General features: G+C 35.7%; 1 protein-coding gene across 2 annotated transcripts; it reads left to right on the forward strand.

The window, feature by feature from the left end:
• The first annotated feature begins 134 nt into the window (after positions 1 to 134).
• LOC110116433 (elongator complex protein 5) lies at positions 135 to 17,397 on the forward strand. 2 transcript variants are annotated; one of them, XM_020849994.2, is made up of 9 exons: positions 135 to 494; positions 569 to 661; positions 748 to 908; positions 983 to 1,026; positions 5,643 to 5,712; positions 6,886 to 7,109; positions 7,204 to 7,293; positions 7,388 to 7,466; positions 16,911 to 17,397. In XM_020849994.2, the coding sequence occupies exons 1-9, from the start codon at positions 328 to 330 to the stop codon at positions 17,114 to 17,116; spliced, it is 1,134 nt and encodes a 377-aa protein (XP_020705653.1). In that variant the 5' UTR covers positions 135 to 327; the 3' UTR covers positions 17,117 to 17,397. The 2 variants fall into 2 exon arrangements, with proteins under 2 accessions (XP_020705653.1, XP_020705655.1); XM_020849996.2 differs by having other exon boundaries at positions 138 to 494; positions 7,391 to 7,466.
• The last annotated feature ends 1,904 nt before the right edge of the window (positions 17,398 to 19,301 follow it).

The following is a 19,301-nucleotide window of genomic DNA, read 5'->3' on the forward strand; positions in this document are numbered from 1 at the left end:
ATTAGTATTAGTTTATATTAAATTATATACTTATATATAAATTAATTTATATTAAAATATTTTTTAATAATAATATTATTTATTTATTGTCCGATTTGATTTTCACCTTGGCGATACGATTTGTTAAGGCCGAATTTAAGGATTTAGCTATTTGAGTTAAATCCCACTGGTAGCCAAACAGCCCCTAAGGAACCGCCATGTCTCTTTCCGGCGATCTGTACTCTTTCCGCCCGCCGGGTCGTTGATCTCCCTGCTCCTATTGATGATAATCGCGGAGCGAAAGAACAATATCTTCTCCCTTGCCTTCTCTTCTGCTTAGGGCTTTCCATGGCTGAGTCGATCTGCAGGTCCTTGAGGGATGGGTCTATTGAGGGAGAACATTCGCCCGCACTAACTATTAAGGATTCGCTGCAAAGCCATGCAGGAACCCATGCATTCAATTACTTTCTGTGCTCTCTCGCCGCCAATGTCTGCGCCGGAAAATCCCAAGCGCGGTCAGTTTTGAGCTGGAAAATTTATTAGAGGGACTCGGTAAGTTACTGAAATGTGATTCTTCCTCCTCTTTCAGGGGATTGGTACTTGTTGCTTTTAGCCAAAGCCCGTCGTTCTACTTAAGTTTGCTAAAACGCAAACGAATGGATGCATCGCTGTTGACAAAATGGTAAGTTCTTTTCTTGTACAGATTCTAGTGCTTTAGTCTCGCATGAAGAGTGTCTTTTCATCGTTTTACCCCTTTTCGATCTCCAGCTTGCGGATTCTCGACTGTTACTCTGATCCTCTTGGTTGGAAGGAAAAGATTCGCCAGTCTAGTGGCCCTGATAAGCCAGTTTTTACGGAGTCTGACTATGTATGCAGGGATGTGAAGGATATCACCAAATTGTTGTCTTCAATTCTGGAACTTGGAAAAGGTGTGCTGTTTGTGTTGAGTTTGAAGCAGAGATTCTTATGCGGATTTTCCTTATATATTATTGATGTGCTTCAGGATTTTCAGAAGGCAGGGCTTACTTTGCAGTTGCCATCGACTCTGTATGTATAATCTCCCTAGAAGTATTCCAATTTGTGAATTTTTGGAAGAAACATAGAATAAACCTTATTTTAACTTGCTAGAAATATCAGGATCGACACAGAATCTCACTTGTAATCTTCTAAGATTTCATATACTTTCTTGCTTTCCCATCTCCAACTGCCATGCTTGATTGCATTGTAGTATACTTGGTTAAATATCTACTGAATTAGAGATGAATCTATTTTTGATATGGTAGATTTCTGCTTTATGTCGGCTTAAATTCAGTTATGCTGATGGATGTGAGCACTTAGCAGCTGAAGTGGCTCTACGTCAATAGCATTACTGACAGAATCAAACCTTTCATTATTCATCCATCATTTAGACCTATCATTAGTAACTCTAGATCTGTACGTATCGTGAACTAGAAGGTTTGGTGCGTTTGTGTCAATTAACTGAATTAAGTCAACTTTTGGCGCAGTAAAGCCTGATAACTCGTTTTCTATTCTCATTAATATTATTTTTTGCTTAGTTATAAATTTACAAGAACTCAAAAGCTCTTTCCGAAGGAACACTACTAAGAACTCTCTATTAAGTCAACTTTTTTGCTTAGTTATAAACGAGCTCGAGTTTGAGCTTGAGCTTGATGAGACTCAACTCGTGAGCTCGCGAGCCGACTCGAATCATTATTAATATTAAAAAAATAATACTTAAACAGAGTAATATTTCAAAAAACTAGTAATTAAGCATAATAATATTACTTTTAATAAATGTTTTGTAATAAATGCTATAGCTTTTATAAAAATACATTAAAAATAATGTAAAAAATGGATTTAGAAAGGAGTTGAGCGATAGAAGCAGAGTTCGTGCAGGAGTTTTTTGAAAAAAAGTGGAGCTTTTTGAATATGCGGGAGTTTTTTTTGAAAAAATGAGAGTTTTGACGGTAACTTTTTGAAAAAATGTGCAACTTTTTGAAAAAATGTGCAGCTTTTTTAGGAAACTAAAAAGTTTCATACATGCTGCAGCTTTTTGGTAAAATGAACTAAATGGCAAGCTCGCGAGCCGGCTCGAACTCGTTTATGATGAGACGAGCTTGAGTTCGAGCTCGCTTTCCGACTAACGAGCTGAGCTCGATAGTGGCAAAATTCAACTTGACTCTACTCATTTACACCCCTAATGGAGTATACTTAGAGTTTGTATTAATAAGAGGGAAGGGCTTATATTCAGAGTTTTTACAATTGAGATGGATGTAATGGAGGATGGCTTATGGGTTTTTTTGCATCTATCATCATAATGAGCATGCCTCTTAGACTCGAAATGCTGGTGCCCAAAAGCAAAATCCTCCATGTTGAAGCTTAACATTCTTCTTATTCGGTGAAGGACTTTTTCTTCCAAAGCGTCATAGAAGATTTTGAAGTCTGAAAAATATTGTAGCCAAAGGACTTCAAATACTCTAACAATCACCTTGTTAGGGACCAAAGAAAGGTCTAGAAATATGACAAATAGTTTAAATAAACTTCTATTTTATCATGCACATAGAATAGTGACTTTAGTGGATAAAGTTCATCGATCATAGAGAGAATAAATTGGTTACAAAACCCTAGGCTCAGCAGTGGGATGCTTTTTGATCCCCTCAATTGGAAAGCTTTTGTTCAACTATGAGTCTCGTTTGAGCTTGAAGAGTATCAACCCACCAAGCTTCTTTTAGTAGATTGCGAGAGCCTTCTTGCAAGAGGTAGGCAATAGAATGAGAATAAGACGATGGTTGAGGATAGAGATGGAAGATTCAAGAAGATCAAAGTGAATTATTATCTTTGGACATTGGATTGGTATTTCTAAAATTCTTTTCCTTTAACATACCATTTTGTGCTATAACCAGCCAAGGTGTAGCCTCCTCCAATTCTTACACCATGGCTTGCTATTGCAATCTTATGTATTACTATAATGGGTGGATTCTCTCCGTACATGTGGCTTTTTAGTCTTGCATGTATAAGCTACTTATGATTGATGTGATCTTTTGCTTTCCCATCTCCAACTGCCATGCTTGATTGCATTGTAGTATACTTGGTTAAATATCTACTGAATTAGAGATGAATCTATTTTTGATATGGTAGATTTCTGCTTTATGTCGGCTTAAATTCAGTTATGCTGATGGATGTGAGCACTTAGCAGCTGAAGTGGCTCTACGTCAATAGCATTACTGACAGAATCAAACCTTTCATTATTCATCCATCATTTAGACCTATCATTAGTAACTCTAGATCTGTACGTATCGTGAACTAGAAGGTTTGGTGGTTTGTGTCAATTAAGTCAACTTTTGGCTTAGTAAAGCCTGATAACTCGTTTTCTATTCTCATTAATATTATTTTTTGCTTAGTATAAATTCACAAGAACTCAAAATCTCTTTCCTAAGGAACACTACTAAGTACTAAGAACTCTCTATTAAGTCAACTTTTTTGCTTAGTTATAAACAAGCTCGAGTTTGAGCTTGATGAGACTTAGCTCGTGAGCTCGCGAGCCAGCTCAAATCATTATTAATATTAAAAAATTAAAACCTAAACAGAGTAATATTTAAAAAAAATAGTAATTAAACATAATAATATTACTTTTAATAAGTGTTTTGTAATAAATGTTGCAGCTTTTATAAAAAAAACTTTAAAAAATAATTTAAAAAATGGATTTAGAAAGGAGTTGAGCAATAGAAGCAGAGTTAGAGTTCAGGCAAGAGTTTTTTGAAAAAAGTGCAGCTTTTTGAAAAAATGAGTTTTTGTACGGGAGTTTTTTGAAAAAAAATGAGAGTTTTGGCGGTAGCTTTTTGAAAAAAATGTGCAACTTTTTTTAGAAATTGAAAATTTTCATACATGCTGCAGCTTTTTGGGAAAATGAACTAAGAGTGGCAAAGCTCGTGAGCTGGCTCGAGCTTGTTTATGATGGGACGAGCTTGAGTTCGAGCTTGCTTTCCGACTAACGGGTTGAGCTCGATAGTGGCAAAATTTGACTTGACTCGACTCGTTTACTCCCCCAATGGAGTATACTTAGAGTTTGTATTAATAAGAGGGAAGTTCTTATATTCAGAGTTTTTACAACTGAGATGGATGTAGTGGAGGATGGCTTATGGGGGCTTTTTTGCATCTGTCATCATAATGAGCATGCCTCTTAGACTCGAAATGCAGGTGCCCAAAAGCAAAATCCTCCATGTTGAAGCTTAACATTCTTCTTATTCGGTGAAGGACTTTTTCTTCCAAAGTGTCATAGAAGATTTTGAAGCCTGAAAAATCTTGTAGCCAAAAGACTTCAAATACTCTAACAATCACCTTGTTAGGGACCAAAGAAAGGTCTAGAAATATGACAAATTGTTTAAATAAACTTCTATTTTATCATACACATTGAATAGTGACTTTAGTGGATAAAGTTCATCGTTCATAGAGAGAATAAATTGGTTAACCCTAGGCTCAGCAGTGGAATGCTTTTTGATCCTCTCAATTGGAAAGCTTTTGTTCAACTATGAGTCTCGTTTGAGCTTGAAGAGTACCAACCCACCAAGCTTCTTTTAGTAGAGTACGAGAGCCTTTTTGCAAGAGGAAGGCAATAGAATGAGAATAAGGCAATAGAATGAGGATAAGACGATGGTTGAGGACAGAGATGGGAGATTCAAGAAGATCAAAGTGAATTATTGTCATTGGACATTGGATTGGTATTTCCAAAATTCTTCTCCCTTAACGTACCATTTTGTGCTATAACCAGCCAAGGTATAGCCTCCTCCAATTCTTACACCTTGCTATTGCAATCTTGTGTATTACTATAATGGGTAGATTCTCTCCGTACATGTGGCTTTTTAGTCTTGCATGTATAAGCTACTTATGGTTGATGTCATCAAAGCCTGATACCTTATGCCTTTTTGATTTTACTGCTCACTTGCTGATTAGATTGAAGAAAGGCTAGTCATGAATTATGACGAACTAGGTATTACTAGTTAATGTTTTTAATATCCCAAATCTGAAAAGGGTGGTCTGAAGAGAGCGGGGAGTGATCGTTGGAGCTTGGGGCTTGGAGAAAGAGCTGCTTTTGGTAGGCTTATAAGATGATGTGCTTCTAGGAGAAAGTAAGTATATAAATGAACTTGATTATGCATTAGAAAAGGGTGAAATTTTACTAGATATAAGGGTTAGAGCTTGGGAAAGTTAAATTTTTTGTGTAATAGATGGAGTTTTATTAGGAACTCCATAGTTAAATGTGATATGGGCACTCTAGGGATTGGTGATTTCTTGAAAAGTTGCACAAGGAAGTTGAAACTATGAGGTCCAGCTTAGGACGGGATGGGCTGGGTTAAAACAGATAATATCTTGAAACACAATTGGTATTTCTATTATATATATATAGATGCACAGTTGCACACACTGTGCATGTGCTCCAGTGAGATGTGAACCCTTTGTGAAACATGACTATGTGTGGCATTTATTAGACTCTTTTTATGGTTCTTTACTTCTTTTTCCATCCTTGATGTGATTTTATCCTTCAAAATCAGCTGAAATTTCCATTATTATTAGTTTATTACTTTCCCCTATATTATCTTATTACCCTGACTGTTTTACATTTCTCCCAATTTATGTCACCCATTTACTTTTACTTCATTTTTTAGGTTAGTTCGATGCTAAAGCATGCTTCATTGCCATCGATTGCAGGTTTTATTAGCAACCTTAGAAGCCATGGTATGTGTGTTTCTAGATTTATTTGACATTTTCATTATTTTTCAAGTCCAACATATAAAAAAATACTTATCATTCCATGAGCTGCTGTGACTGCATGCTCCTTCATGCCCGAGTGATTCAGAAACTGACATCTAAATTTATTTACAGAAATGACGACTTTCTAAAGTTTTCGTTAAATGATGGTCATTTTTTATTAAATGCTCATTAACCAATAGTTTTTGAAATATGTAATGTCATTTTCCATCACTCTTTTTTGTTTTCATAGCTGTTGCTGGAGCAATCTGAAATTTATTGCTGATATGAAATTTTTTCCTTGTATTCTAGTTTCTTAACCTCCAACCGATGGGAGCAGTAGGAGGTTGAGGATTTTTGTATTTTTTGTCTATATTTTGTTAATCTTAGGTTTTCACTTGGTGATGGTGATGTATCCAGGGTGATAGGCTCTACGTATGGGATACTCTCCTTTTGGCTTCATAATTATTTTTGGGGTACTGAGTTCTTTCAGCACTTTGATCATTTGGATCTACAGAAATTCAGAAAATTTAGCTGCATTTTCCTGAGCAGTCTATTTTGATTGGATGGTCTTATGTGATCAACAGGACAATTTGTATTTTATTAAGGGTTCATTTGATTGCTTGAAGTTAAAAATCATGTTTTAAAAAAGGTGAAGGTATTTAAATCCATGATTTAGTTGGATTTAGACATCAACATTAATTTCAAACTGCATATGCCTTCATAAAACTCTCTCAAATGTCATTATTTTTTTTTCACACTCAAATGAGTTAAATAGAAATCATCTGTTTCTAAAGTATCTTTTATATTTGATAGAATTATGCGAGTGCCATCGAAATCATATGTAATGACCAATATAATGCCACAAAAAAAAAATTATTGAACATGTGTATTTGCATGTTCCATGTTCAAACTGATTGCAATTTGATAAAAGTGAAAAACAAGAGTTGGGTTTTTGTTGTGAATTTTGATATTTGGTTGAGAATTTGATGAATGGAGGTAGCAGGGTTGTGATTTATAAATATATAATATTTGAGTCTTACCAAGGAAATTGCCATATATCATATTCATCACTAAAGATGATCTTTTTGGCCATCACAAATTTGTGCCGTTAAGGTTAAGATAAAATATAAAATGTTGATTTTGATTTTCTGATTGCAGCTCAAGTTTCAAGCATGCTATGGCTATTGCATGCTGACCTTCATGAACCCAGGTCTACTGCAGTTCTTGAATATATGTCTTCTATAGTAGCTAGTGTTGAGCCAATGGTTGAAATAACTGATGGACAGAAAGGCTCTGACAACCTGTTTTGGCTTGGAAGAGGTTTGCAGAAAGGAAGGTTCCATGTTCGTTTCAAGCGTCGTAATGGCAGAGTAAAACTTTTTGTAAGCTATCTAACCTGCTCCTCATAGTTCCTTCAACTTAAAAGTTCACATCGAAGCTAAACCACCTTGTAAATAATTGTCAATTTGACTCTAGAATGAAGAATTTCATATTGAACACACTGGAATTACATTTTCAACTCCGTCATCTGAAAACATAGTAGTTAGCCAAACATTGCTGCCAAAGGTAAGTTCCTTGCTTTATCGCTTTGTACAGTAGATGAATTGCTCTAATCCCAGCACCTTTTCCATCAAACTTTTAATGCATCCCTTGTTTCCAGCAGTTGCAATTTAATCTCCAGCTTTCAGAAAAGGAAAGAGCTGATAGGTCAAGGGTTTTACTTCCATTTGAACACCAAGGTAGGACACTACATTAATGGTTTAAAACTGAGCATTGCTATGGTCGGTCCAGGGATCTGATTGTTCTTGCAGGTAAAGCAGTTGGGAAATTTTGGACCACTTGCTTTTATTTTTGTGGATCCAGTCTCATCGGAGGGATATTTGGCAATAAGCCAATTGGCATAATGTCAATCCAACTGGTTGGAACTCCCTCCTAATTGAGTTAGACTATAGCAAGTTGAACCAAGTGCGTACTTAGTCTTTTAGTATCACGAGGAAGACTTGAAAAATTAGCATCAATGAATCGTTGGAAGCCGGTTGTTTTCAGTGGCCTGTAGCATGTGAGAATGCTTGGGCCATTATACGACATAGTTAGTTAATCACTCCTGTAATAGTGTTTTGAAATTAAGCAAATATATAAACCGAAATCTAATGCAAACCAGTCAAGCAGTCATCTAACCAAAATCATTACAAACCAAGTAAGCTGTATGATGCAGGAAGTATATTATTTAAATGAAATAAGAATTTGCACGCTTTTAAGTAAGAGCAATAAAAAAATTAAAACGGTAGCTACTTAACAACAACAACAACAACAACATCAAGCCTTTATCCCACTACGTGGGGTCGGCTACATGAATCCTTTTTCTCCATTGTGTCCTATTAAAAGTCAAATTCTCGTTTAAATCTAATAAAGAAAGGTCATTCCTAATATTTTCTAACCAAGTCTTTTTAGGTCTACCCCTACCTTTCTTAACATGCTATGGTCGGTCCAGGGATCTGATTGTTCATGCAGGTAAAGCAGTTGAAGAAATTTTGGACCACTCGCTTTTATTTTGTGGATCCAGACTCATCGGAGGGATATTTGGCAATAAGTCAATTGGCATACTTTCAATCCAACTGGTTGGAACTCCCTCCTAATTGAGTTTGACTATAGCAAGTTGAACCAAGTGCGTACTTAGTCTTTTAGTATCATGAGGAAGACTTGAAGAATTAGCATCAATGGATCGTTGGAAGCCGGTTGTCTTCAGTGGCCTGTAGCATGTGAGAATGGTTGGGCCATTATACGGCATAGTTAGTTAATCGCTCCAGTAATAGTGTTTTGAAATTAAGCAAATATATAAACCGAAATCTAATGCAAACCAGTCAAGCAGTCATTTAACCGAAATCATTACAAACCAAGTAAGCTGTACTAGCATTCTGTTACAATCAAAATAAGGATCTAAAAATTGCCAAAATAAGGACCTAAAGTTTCCCAATTAAACACAGCAAATTAAATATTTTGCTTCAGTAGTTAGCAAATTGTGCACCTAGATTTTTCCCTGTCTAGTATTTCTTGCCAAAAAAATAAACGAACAAAACTAACATATTTAGCAAAATGTATGGCCTTGACAGAAGAATTTCAAGAGGGGGAATTACCAATGGTGTTTAAGCATTTTTTTAGCTGATCTAATCCAGTTTGCTGTACATACTACAGACTAATGCATTATTAGTTTTAGTTAATAAGTAACTTTTGTGATCATCCTACACTCTTCCACTAAAACTAAAAGTAGACTCGGAAGCAAATGTTGTTTTGAGGGATTGATAGTATATCCCGAGCCATTCTAGACGATTAAGAATACTTAAGGTTTTAATTTTTCATCAGTCAAGCAAATCAAATGAATCAGCAAAGCACACAAGCAATCCCTCTTCAAGATATACCTGCAAGTCAAATTTGATTTATTAGATAGTACCAGATGAAAATACAAAATCCTTAAACCTAATCATACAACCAAATTGAGATGAAAAAAATAATGGGATCTAATGTTGGTAAGGATCTTTCATGGTGCTTATTAGCTGTGCCACTTGGCAAAGCAAAGTCAGAAACATATAATGCAAATATTACCCAAAGCACCTCTTCAACGGCTAGAATATTAGAATCTTGCTTAAAGGTGTGCAGATCTTTGAAAATGTAATAGTTATGAATTTTAACTTTAAATGAGGATCCCAAACTGCACCTACAACCATTAACAAATTACATTCACCTAAATATTTAAAATTTCACTTTTATAGTTACAACCATGTTTCTCCTTTATTCATCTGTTGACATAGACAGTTTTATTAAAAGCTTTTTAGCATGCATAATAATGGGTTGAAATATTTTTGCGTGTGGGATATACTCCAGAAGTCATTTTGGAGTCATTATTAAAACCTGCCAGAAACTTTCTAGTTCTTCCATACTTCAACCAATTAGGCCTACGGGATAGCCACTGATAATTATTATCTCTAGCTGCATGGTGATTGAAAATATTATTGTAGATAAAAGTATACTCAAGTCTGAAGAAAGTTGAATTACACCGTGTAGGCACATTAATGGATTGAGACCGTGATGTGGGAACTCCTAACTATTTAGAAATTTCGATAAATTTGTGTAATCTAGTTGGAACCTTTTTAAGTGCTTAATTTATTCTCTAATAGTATGAATTACTTCTTGAACTTCCTTTAACCCATCATGAAGCATTTAGGATATGTGCATGACACTTTGATTGAAAATTGGCTTTTAGTGAACTAGTTGTCACATCATTGTTACTTGCATTTTTCAGAGTAATTGGGGACACTTTGTCTTGGAGATTTCATACTAATAGAGAATCACAAATGGCATCACAAATGAAAGTGCCACTTTGGAGGGGAATCTAGCTCAATAATTCTTATGATTCTCTTTTGAAGCTTATAGGATTCAACAATAAAATGCACAGTTAGAGACATGTACTCTACAATTTGATTATTGTTCCAACAATTTGAAGTTAGTGATACCTTATGACCATATTTACGATAAGATTTAAGCTTTAACTTCTGCAACTTAACAAAATTTCATATAATCTTTTTTTAATTGTTATGTTGGACCCATTCTCATAATTAGGATGCACCTTTCAACTATATATTGAACAGAGTTTGCTCAACTTTTCTAAAAGGATACTCATGAATAATTATCATCTTGTCAATTGTATATCTAATTTATCACTAATCATAATTTTTAGGATCATAAAATATAGAGACGCTTAACATTGCATCAGCATCAAAAGAAAATAAATTCAATCACTTATGTCTTTTATCTTATAGATCAACTGGTTGTTAACTTTTGATTTTTTCTTATATTCTTTGACATGTTCAGGGAGTTGTGATATTGTGCCTGTTTTGAATTTATGAAATTTTACCCCACAATAGATATATTGTTAAAAAGGAATTTCAACTCACTTGAAATTGAATTTGATTTCTACGAATTACTCATACATTGAAGATTTTCTCTTCTTACCTTTACTTGTTTGTACTTTAGTGGCTTTGTTATTCCTTCCAATAGTTTGTTGATCAATTGTTTGAGAAGAATTATTAGGACTGCAATCCCTATTTTTCGCAGCCACTTGTCATTGCTACCTAGTTGATGCAAATTGGGATTACTCCAATATTGACATGAGAATATATTAGAAACAAAAGAAAATCACATGAGATTTAATAAAGTACTAAAATAGCCAGCCCCGTTGTCGAATAAAGTAAGATGGGGAAGTAAAATAAGAATAACAACATTTTAGACATCCAATAATAACATGCAAGCATACAACACTGTCCAATTTAATGTTCACTATAATAATAAAAACTAAACATCGTCATATATATGCCATAACTCAAAAGAGCAAGAAAATAGTTGATATGACATTTCACCCAAACAATTATCTAGGGCTGTTGGAATATGTTAAATACTTTTACCACAGGAACAAATAGCAAGGGCTTCTCGATTATGCTAAATACTTTCAACAATTAGGTGAACCGTAAACATCTAGGTATCCATCTGCTTAATACTTTCACCATAAGAGCAAACCCAAAAAAAATTATCTTACTCCCGGTTAGGGTTTCTTGGGTAAGCACAGAAAATATATATTTTGAAAATCAACCTTTAAAAATATGTTGATAAGGTACTTGTTGGCTAGGTCTTCTTGGTTAGTTCCCTTTCATTGTAGGTGGCTATATATATGCCCCTTGTGTTTCTTTTGAAGTTAATGAATGAATTATAATCAAATTTCTGCACATTGAGTTCTTGTGAGAGCTTGAGAGTCTTTGGAGAGAAATCCTTTGGAGAGGGAAGCAGATCACCCACCAACCTTCGAGGAGTTAGGGTTCGTGGCTAGTTTCTTTTATTTCTTCATTTTCTTTCTCCCTCCCTTCCCTTCTATCCCACGGCCCATCCAAAACCCCACCGCCGGCCAAGATCCCTCCCCCACTCCACCTAGCCGCCGGCCAAGACCCTTCCCCCACTCCACCTAGTCACCGGCCATCCAAGGAGGATCATCCCTTGATTGGTTGGTCCACTTAATACCCCCCACCTCCACATCACCCTAGCCCTAGTTCAAGCCGCCGGCCCCTCCCCTTTCCAATTCCCCTCTTCCATTACATACACAATTCCAACATCTCATTATTACTTTCATTTCTCTACCCAATCACATTTGGAAAGCTTTGATTTCAATTATTCAATCAAATTTGAATTTTGAAATACTTCCAAAAATAGATAATCTATTTTAGGAAAGTTCCTTAAATCAAGTCCCAATCAATTTCAACTTGGATTTGATTTAAATCCTCCTCAATTAAAGGTCCTTGATTAGGCAAGCATTAAATCACTTTCCTAAACCCCTCTACCTCCAAATATGTCGCCGGCCTACTTTCCCTCTCACCTTCAATTGGATTGGTTCAAATTCAAATTGATTCTCCTTAATTAAACCGCCAATCCAGCTTTCCCAGCAGCTGCCGCCCCTCTCTCCCTCCCATGCCTAAATAAAATAGTCCATCAAGCTTCCAACTCAGCCCCACCCTCACCCCCATCAACCCTAGCCGACACCCCAAATTTCCCTCCACAATTCTCTCTCTTTTCCTAAAGCTCCTGCTTGCGAACCAGGAAATTTCAGCAAAGAAAAGTGGCTGTCCTGCTGTCTGAACATCCACACTACTGTCCAAAATCGTTATTTGAAGACCTATCCTTGCTGTTTCGGAAATTCCAGCCAAGACCCTTGCTGGCCAGAAAACTCCAGCCAAGATCCTTGCTGTCCAGATTTTTTCCAAGTGCTAAAACTGCTTTCCGGACACCCCTAGTTGCTGTCCCAGGCTTCCTGCTTGCTGTCCAAAGACTCCAGCAGGAATTTGTTGCTGTCCAGCCACCCAAGAAGCCACCGGTGCTATCCAAAACTTTCAGGAATTGCTGTCCCAGATTTCTTGCTTGCTGTCCAAGGGTTCAAGTCGGAATTTGTTGCTGTCCAGCTGTCCAAGAAGACACCACTTGCTGTCTTCTTCCTCTCAAGCCCTCAAACCACCACCGGAGCTTCGCATAACTTCTTTCTTTGGATAAACTCTTCCTCCAAGTCCCTTCTCTTTCTAATTTACTTCTCAATTGTGGTTATATTTTGAGTCTCGAAGATCATGTTAATTTTTCTCCGCTAAAGCTTAGTGTTCTAAAAAGTTGAGTGAGTGATTCTTGCATAGTGACTAGTCTTATCGTTAGCATAGGGATTTTCGTTGAAAAACCTTCCATGATGCAACATTAGAGTAATTGATTATTTTAGGATCTTAACCTTTACGCATGTGATTTAGCCTAAACTTATTTTATCACCTTATTGTTTTTCTTATTGTTTAAAATTAATATAAGTTTATTTGTTATTGTTCTCTAAAATTTAAGCGTGCAGAATCCTACATCAAATGTCATCTAAGCATTGTAGTCCTGCATAAAACTACCTACATAAACTTCTCTTTTAGTCTCTGCTTCTGCAGCCTGACCCCCTTGCTTATTTGTTGTTTTCCTCATATCCCTTTGGCAAAACAAAGAGTAACATAGTTTTTGGGCTCTCAATATTCTCTCCTGGATAGCTGTAGCAATTGATAGGAAGTGCAGGTAGAATGAATAGGTTGCAGAAGCTTGTTGGCTTAGGGATGTAACTGAATTAAGTTAATTCATGAGTTTGCTCGGGGTAAGCTCAGTAAATGACTTGAGAGGTGAGCTCAATGAAGAGCCAAGCTTGAGCAAGCCTAACCTGAATAGTGAATAGTCAACTCTTTAGCTAACTTATTAAAAAGTATTAATATTAATTACACTTAAAATATATTATGATTCAAGATTTTAAATATAAAGTTATTAATATATATTTTTTAAATCTCTATTCTTTAGCTCAATAATTTTTTTGTCATTGCTCCCCTAATTTTTGACCTTTTTATCATTTTATTATGAAAGTTGATTAAATTATAATTGGCTTCTCTTTCATAATAAATGAGTCATTTGTAAAGGAACTCCAATTTATAGATTTGGAGTTTGGAGTTCGAGCTCGAATTTAATTAACTAGTCAGGCTCATGCTTGAACTAGAGATGGCTTGAGCGTAAGTACTTAACTTGACTCATGTAAATGCCTATTGTCGGTAGTTACAAAGAGAGATTTACCTTTTTATCATTTTATTATGAAAGTTGATTAAATTACAATTAGCTTGTATTTCATAATAAATGGTCATTTGTAAATGAACTCCAATTTATAGATTTGGAGTTCGAGCTTGAATTTGATTAACTAGTCAGGCTCATGCTTGAACTAGAGATGGCTTGAGCTTAAGTGCTTAACTTGGCTCATGTAAACCCTAATTTCGATTGTTATAAAGAGAGAGGATAACTTGACTCATGTAAATGCCTATTGTCGGTAGTTACAAAGAGAGAGAAGAGGAGAAACGGTTAATCCCTGTTAGCCTAGAAAAAAAAAAGTAGAAAGATGAAGCCGACCGGTGTAGGAGAGGAAATTATACTTTCATTCAATCCCAACCTGACTTTCATATTTCAATCTAAACCCTATTTATAGAAAACTAATAAACATTTAGAGAATCCATTGAAATTCAAATCATGCTGTAAAATAGGAGATATCCCTCAAAAGTAGACAGACAACCTTTAAATTATAGAAATATGCTGGAAAATAGAGAAGGTGCTTGAAACAAGTAATATAATTTATAAACCCTTTGGATTTCTTTCCTTCAGGTGGTCACCGGTGTTAGAATATGATTTGTTATGGATTTCTATTTGCATTTCTTCATTTTAATAATTTTAATTGCTGGATCCCTTGGCTTGATTGATCCCCTTCATTGGATTGAATTAGAGTTGAATCTTATTTGAATTCATCAAGAACTTGTTGGAAACTTAAAAAAAAAAATTCAGGAATTTACTAGGAGCATCTGCATCAATTTAGAAAATTCCTGGGAGTCATGAATTTTTCTAAAATAGCCAACAAATTGTGGTAAACATGTTATTGCTGTGCAAAAAAATGAAAGCTATAAGAGAGAGATTGCAAAGAGGGGGCGAGAGGAAGGTTGAATAGATTTGGGATTTGAGGTACAATACCTTCAGATTTCAAGTATAAAGCAAGAGTATCTCTCTAGATAAAAAAATAGTGTTTGTATTCTACTCGACACAGAATTCAACTTGAGCCTCACTTAGAATTTGTGTTTTGGTTAATCCATGTAAGATTTAGGTAAGCTTAAGTGACTTGAAAAAAACTGGGTTGGGCTTCTGCTAGTCAGGTTTGTGTTAATTCGAATATAATGAATTAACTATTTGATTCTTTTTCCTTGAAAAATTCATTAAATCATTATTTTGTTGAGTTATTATGTACATTTTTTGTTGGGTTGACATTGACCCGTCACAAATTAATTTTTATTATTTTGTTAAATCGTGTTCAGGTATGATTTAGTTGGGGTTTGATTAAAATTTTGATCCGTTGATAAATTGGTCAAGTTTAAATTTACTATATCATGTTAAGTTATTTTAACCCTCTAACCTAAATTGGCTCCCTTAGTAAAAATATAATACTATATACCAACTCAACTACTATATGCTATATTAGCACATCCTTGTAGTGTTGAACCAATACTTCCAGCATGTTTGATTGGAACATGAAAGAGAAAATTTGAGAAGTTTCAGCTTTTGACAATAATGCTCGTTTAGGAGAGACCAAACAAGAGCAGTAGACTTCAGTTTGAAGCTTGTAGTCATTGGAGAGGAGGAAAGTTTAGGTAGGTGGGTAGTAGTTGGTTCAATGAGATAGAAGATAGTGGTTGGAGAGCCTTGAGAATCGTAGAGAGGGAGGACATAAGCCACTCTAGGCTATAGAGAAATTCAATGCGATGGAGGAGAGCATGGGGTAGTTGAAATCATCTATATGTTAATAGAAAGTATTTGAAATTGTATATTCACATATGACTTCACAGGTGCCTATCAAATAGTTGATGGGTCATGATGAAGGAACTCGCATCTAGCAGGACCCACATGTGAACTTGCCCAATAATCAATAGACGTTATTCGCTTGGGTGTATAGAAGAAATTTGTCCCTCATAGGGGGTGATGAAGTAATTTGTCACTCGCCACATAAGAGGACAATTCAGGACAGGTACCCTCATTCATCTTGTCAATCTCAACTACATGAATGCCCCTACACAAGAGGAGGCTCTAAGTTTGTCTTGCCGTGACTATCCAACCAAAGAACTCTTCCTCATTGCAACGACTCACTCACCTCTCTCTCGTAAGGCAATATGGGGTTTCAGCATAGGTCGTCAACAACCTCAACACACCTACCAATCATAGGCCCCCTTAGCTCTGTACTTGCCAAGATTACCCCACGCACACTTGTCTGAACTTACTTGAAATTGCTGAACTCAAGCAGAGACATACCATCTAATTTATATAGCATCATTCTCTTCTCAGCCAATTAAGAGGCAACACGTGTCTAAGATAGTATTTTTTGAGAGTCATTGGATTAATATATTTTTTATTCTTTTAAGATGTAGCATTTCCTATATCCTTTAAATCCCTATAAATAAATGATGAAAATAAACATTTTTATCTTTGTAACTGCTTGAGATTTTGAGTCTCTAAAGTATTGATATTGTAGACTTTTTCTAGTAAACTGTTTTCTCTCCATTATCACACATGTTCCAACTCACCCTTTTAAGAGTTCGCGTGCTAATAAAGTCATTTCATTCACAGACAAATTTGAATCCAACAGAAACTGTGGGTTTAATTGTTATTTTGGATGGTTGATAGAATATTAGAATTAGGTCAGATTCTAAAGCTTATTAGGTCATCCAGTTTTGTACGGTCTAGAGCTGCTCAAATGGGTCAGCAATCACCATGTTAGCTAATCCGATTGCCCAACTTGGTTTGATTCAAAAATTATGCATGAAATACCTATTTCTGTAATAACAGTTATAATTTTTTTTTTTAATAACAATACCAGTTATACAAAAAATTATTATTTTTTTTCAGAATAATTCTGCAATTACTTCTACAGTACTGTTGCAATCGCTTCAATCGAATCCTTTTTGCATATGATTTATTCTACAGATAAAACTCCAACTGAATCACTATTTCTGTACTTTACCTTTATTTCTTGTGAACTATTTTCCTTACGATTCATCCAACTGTTCCAGGCAACGGTGAGCCCATTCAAATATATGATGGGCGGCGATCCCTTACTGAGAGCAATACGGGTCTGAATGGCTTGCAGCAGCATGCTTTGTCCATAGAAATGGAAGCCCAGAGAATGCAAAGCAAGGGTGAGATACATTACATTCGTGATTCAGATGATGAACAACCTGATTCGGATGAAGATCCTGATGATGATTTGGACATATAGGTTTCATTTGGGACGGCTTTTTCGCTGCTTCTTAAAGCAGTTTTTTAGTACAAAATTTTATTTTTTGTACTATAAATCTGCTTTAAGAAGTAGTAAGAAAGCTATTTGGCCATAGTTTTGATTCTGCCCTAAGAGTGTTAAACAACGCTGTGTAAGGGATTATTCATGATGCATGATTAGTGCTCTGGTAGTATTTCTTTTTAGGAGGATTTGTATTTGCCACTGAATTTTTTGTGTTTTTACATATTTAATATCTAATAAATTATATTCATTTATGTAAAGTTTTGATTTTTTAAATGAATGAAAAATATCATTGATATTAGTGTTATATTAATAAATAGAAAAAAGTTGTAGATGTGAGTAATTATTTGTTGATTCATTGTGGCTAAAGTTATTTTCTTATGTGAAAAACTTTTTGTGAGGATGTCCATGAGCTTTGCTAAAGAGTGAAATTCATCAAGCCGAGTATGAATAGGGCTCATGCTTGGATTGCCTCTTTGCGGTATTTAGTAGGGGAGAAGGAAAGTGGGAGCCTTTGACTCAGTTTAGTTTGATGGAATGAGATGCCCAATAGAGTCCTGCATTGGGTGCCTATACTCGCATCCATCAATATACCCAAACATAACCTATGGGTACGTCCATGGTCTGGTGGGTGGGTATGGATGGGTACTTAATATTGAGGGATAAATTGATTTATATTTTTAATCACCGTATATTTATATTATTGAAATACTCACTATGTAATGTGTAACACTTAACCACGCTGCGACTACGGTAAATTCTAATATGCGTCCTGAAAGTTTGCAATTAAGGCAAAGGGCAACAAGCCTCAGGGCCATTAATATGTCGTAGATTGCGTTCAAAAAGTGTGGAAAGTGGGTGGGTATAGGTGGTGTGGCATCCCAAAAGTTACCATGGGTGGGCATGGGTGGACGAAGCCGTCCAAGTAAAGTATGGGTACTCAACCAGGACCCTATATAGGACTTTGATGCCCAATAGTACATTTAAGAGGGAGGGTGGTTTGTGCTCTTTGTGTGCATAATGGTGCACTCATTTAAGAAGTTGGGAGAAGGATGAAGCTGGTAGAGATGAAAGAAGGAGGAGGTAATAGTTAAAGCAACATTTTTGGATTTGATCTCAGGCCCAAAATAATTATTGAACCCATAATATAATCGCTTTGCCTTTTTTTTTTTATTTATTGGTCTTTTGAAAGTCTCTTGATTAATGCACGGCTTATGCTTGAGATGTTTGTCAAAGCATTAGAGATTGTGAATAGGATGACGATTGCAGAATATGTTATGTCACATTGTGGGATAATGGATAGGTGGTTATTTTGACCTAGGTTGGTGGGGTTGTTTCGATAAATCGTCTTAAGTTAGGTTTTGTTTGGGACGACTTTCTTACTGCTTCAGCCATCCCAGATGAAGCTTTAGTTGCCTGGAGTAATATATATCCATGCATTTGGATTATTTGGCCGGATGAGTGCTGTCAATTGAACCATGCTCTAATGGATTCTAATTTTTGGGATGAGAAACTATAGCTTGGAGCTTAGTAAGTGGTAGATTTTGGATTTGTTCACTCAACAAAATTATATTAAAAACCAGCTGTTTTGGGAAGGAGAGATCATTCTGTGCAAAGACCGAATGGTGAGAATCGTCTGCATTTGCTGCTATTTAGATACATTTTTATTGCACTTTTTGCAAATACTCAATAAAAGGACAGCAAAAGTGCATTATATGAATTCACTTTTGCTGCCCTTTTTGCTAAGTATTTGTAAAAGGGCAGCAAATATTCAATTTGTAGGATATTTGTTACGCTTTAGCTGCCCTTTTGTCACGGTTTTGTAAATACACAGTAAAAATGGAATTATGAATGCATATTTGTTATACTTTTGCTATGTATTTGCAAAAGCACAGTAAAAGGACAGCAAAATTCGAACGGTTCTCGCGGTCCGGTCTTCACACAGAATAATTTTTTGAAGAACCCGTGAAAATGATGCTCTTTGGGGGAGTTTTGCAGTGGCTCGATGTTTTTCAATCTTAGGAGTGATATTGGTGTTATGAGAAGTGCGCTGAATGGATCCAATTGAACCATTTGTGAGTTCTTTTAATGCTGGCCCCTCATTTGTGGGAGAAATTATTATGTGAGGGCTAAGCTAGGTTCATATTCTAATGAAAATATGATG

This window comes from Dendrobium catenatum, unplaced genomic scaffold, assembly GCF_001605985.2.
Source record: "Dendrobium catenatum unplaced genomic scaffold, ASM160598v2 fragScaff_scaffold_1472, whole genome shotgun sequence".
NCBI lineage: Eukaryota > Viridiplantae > Streptophyta > Magnoliopsida > Asparagales > Orchidaceae > Dendrobium > Dendrobium catenatum.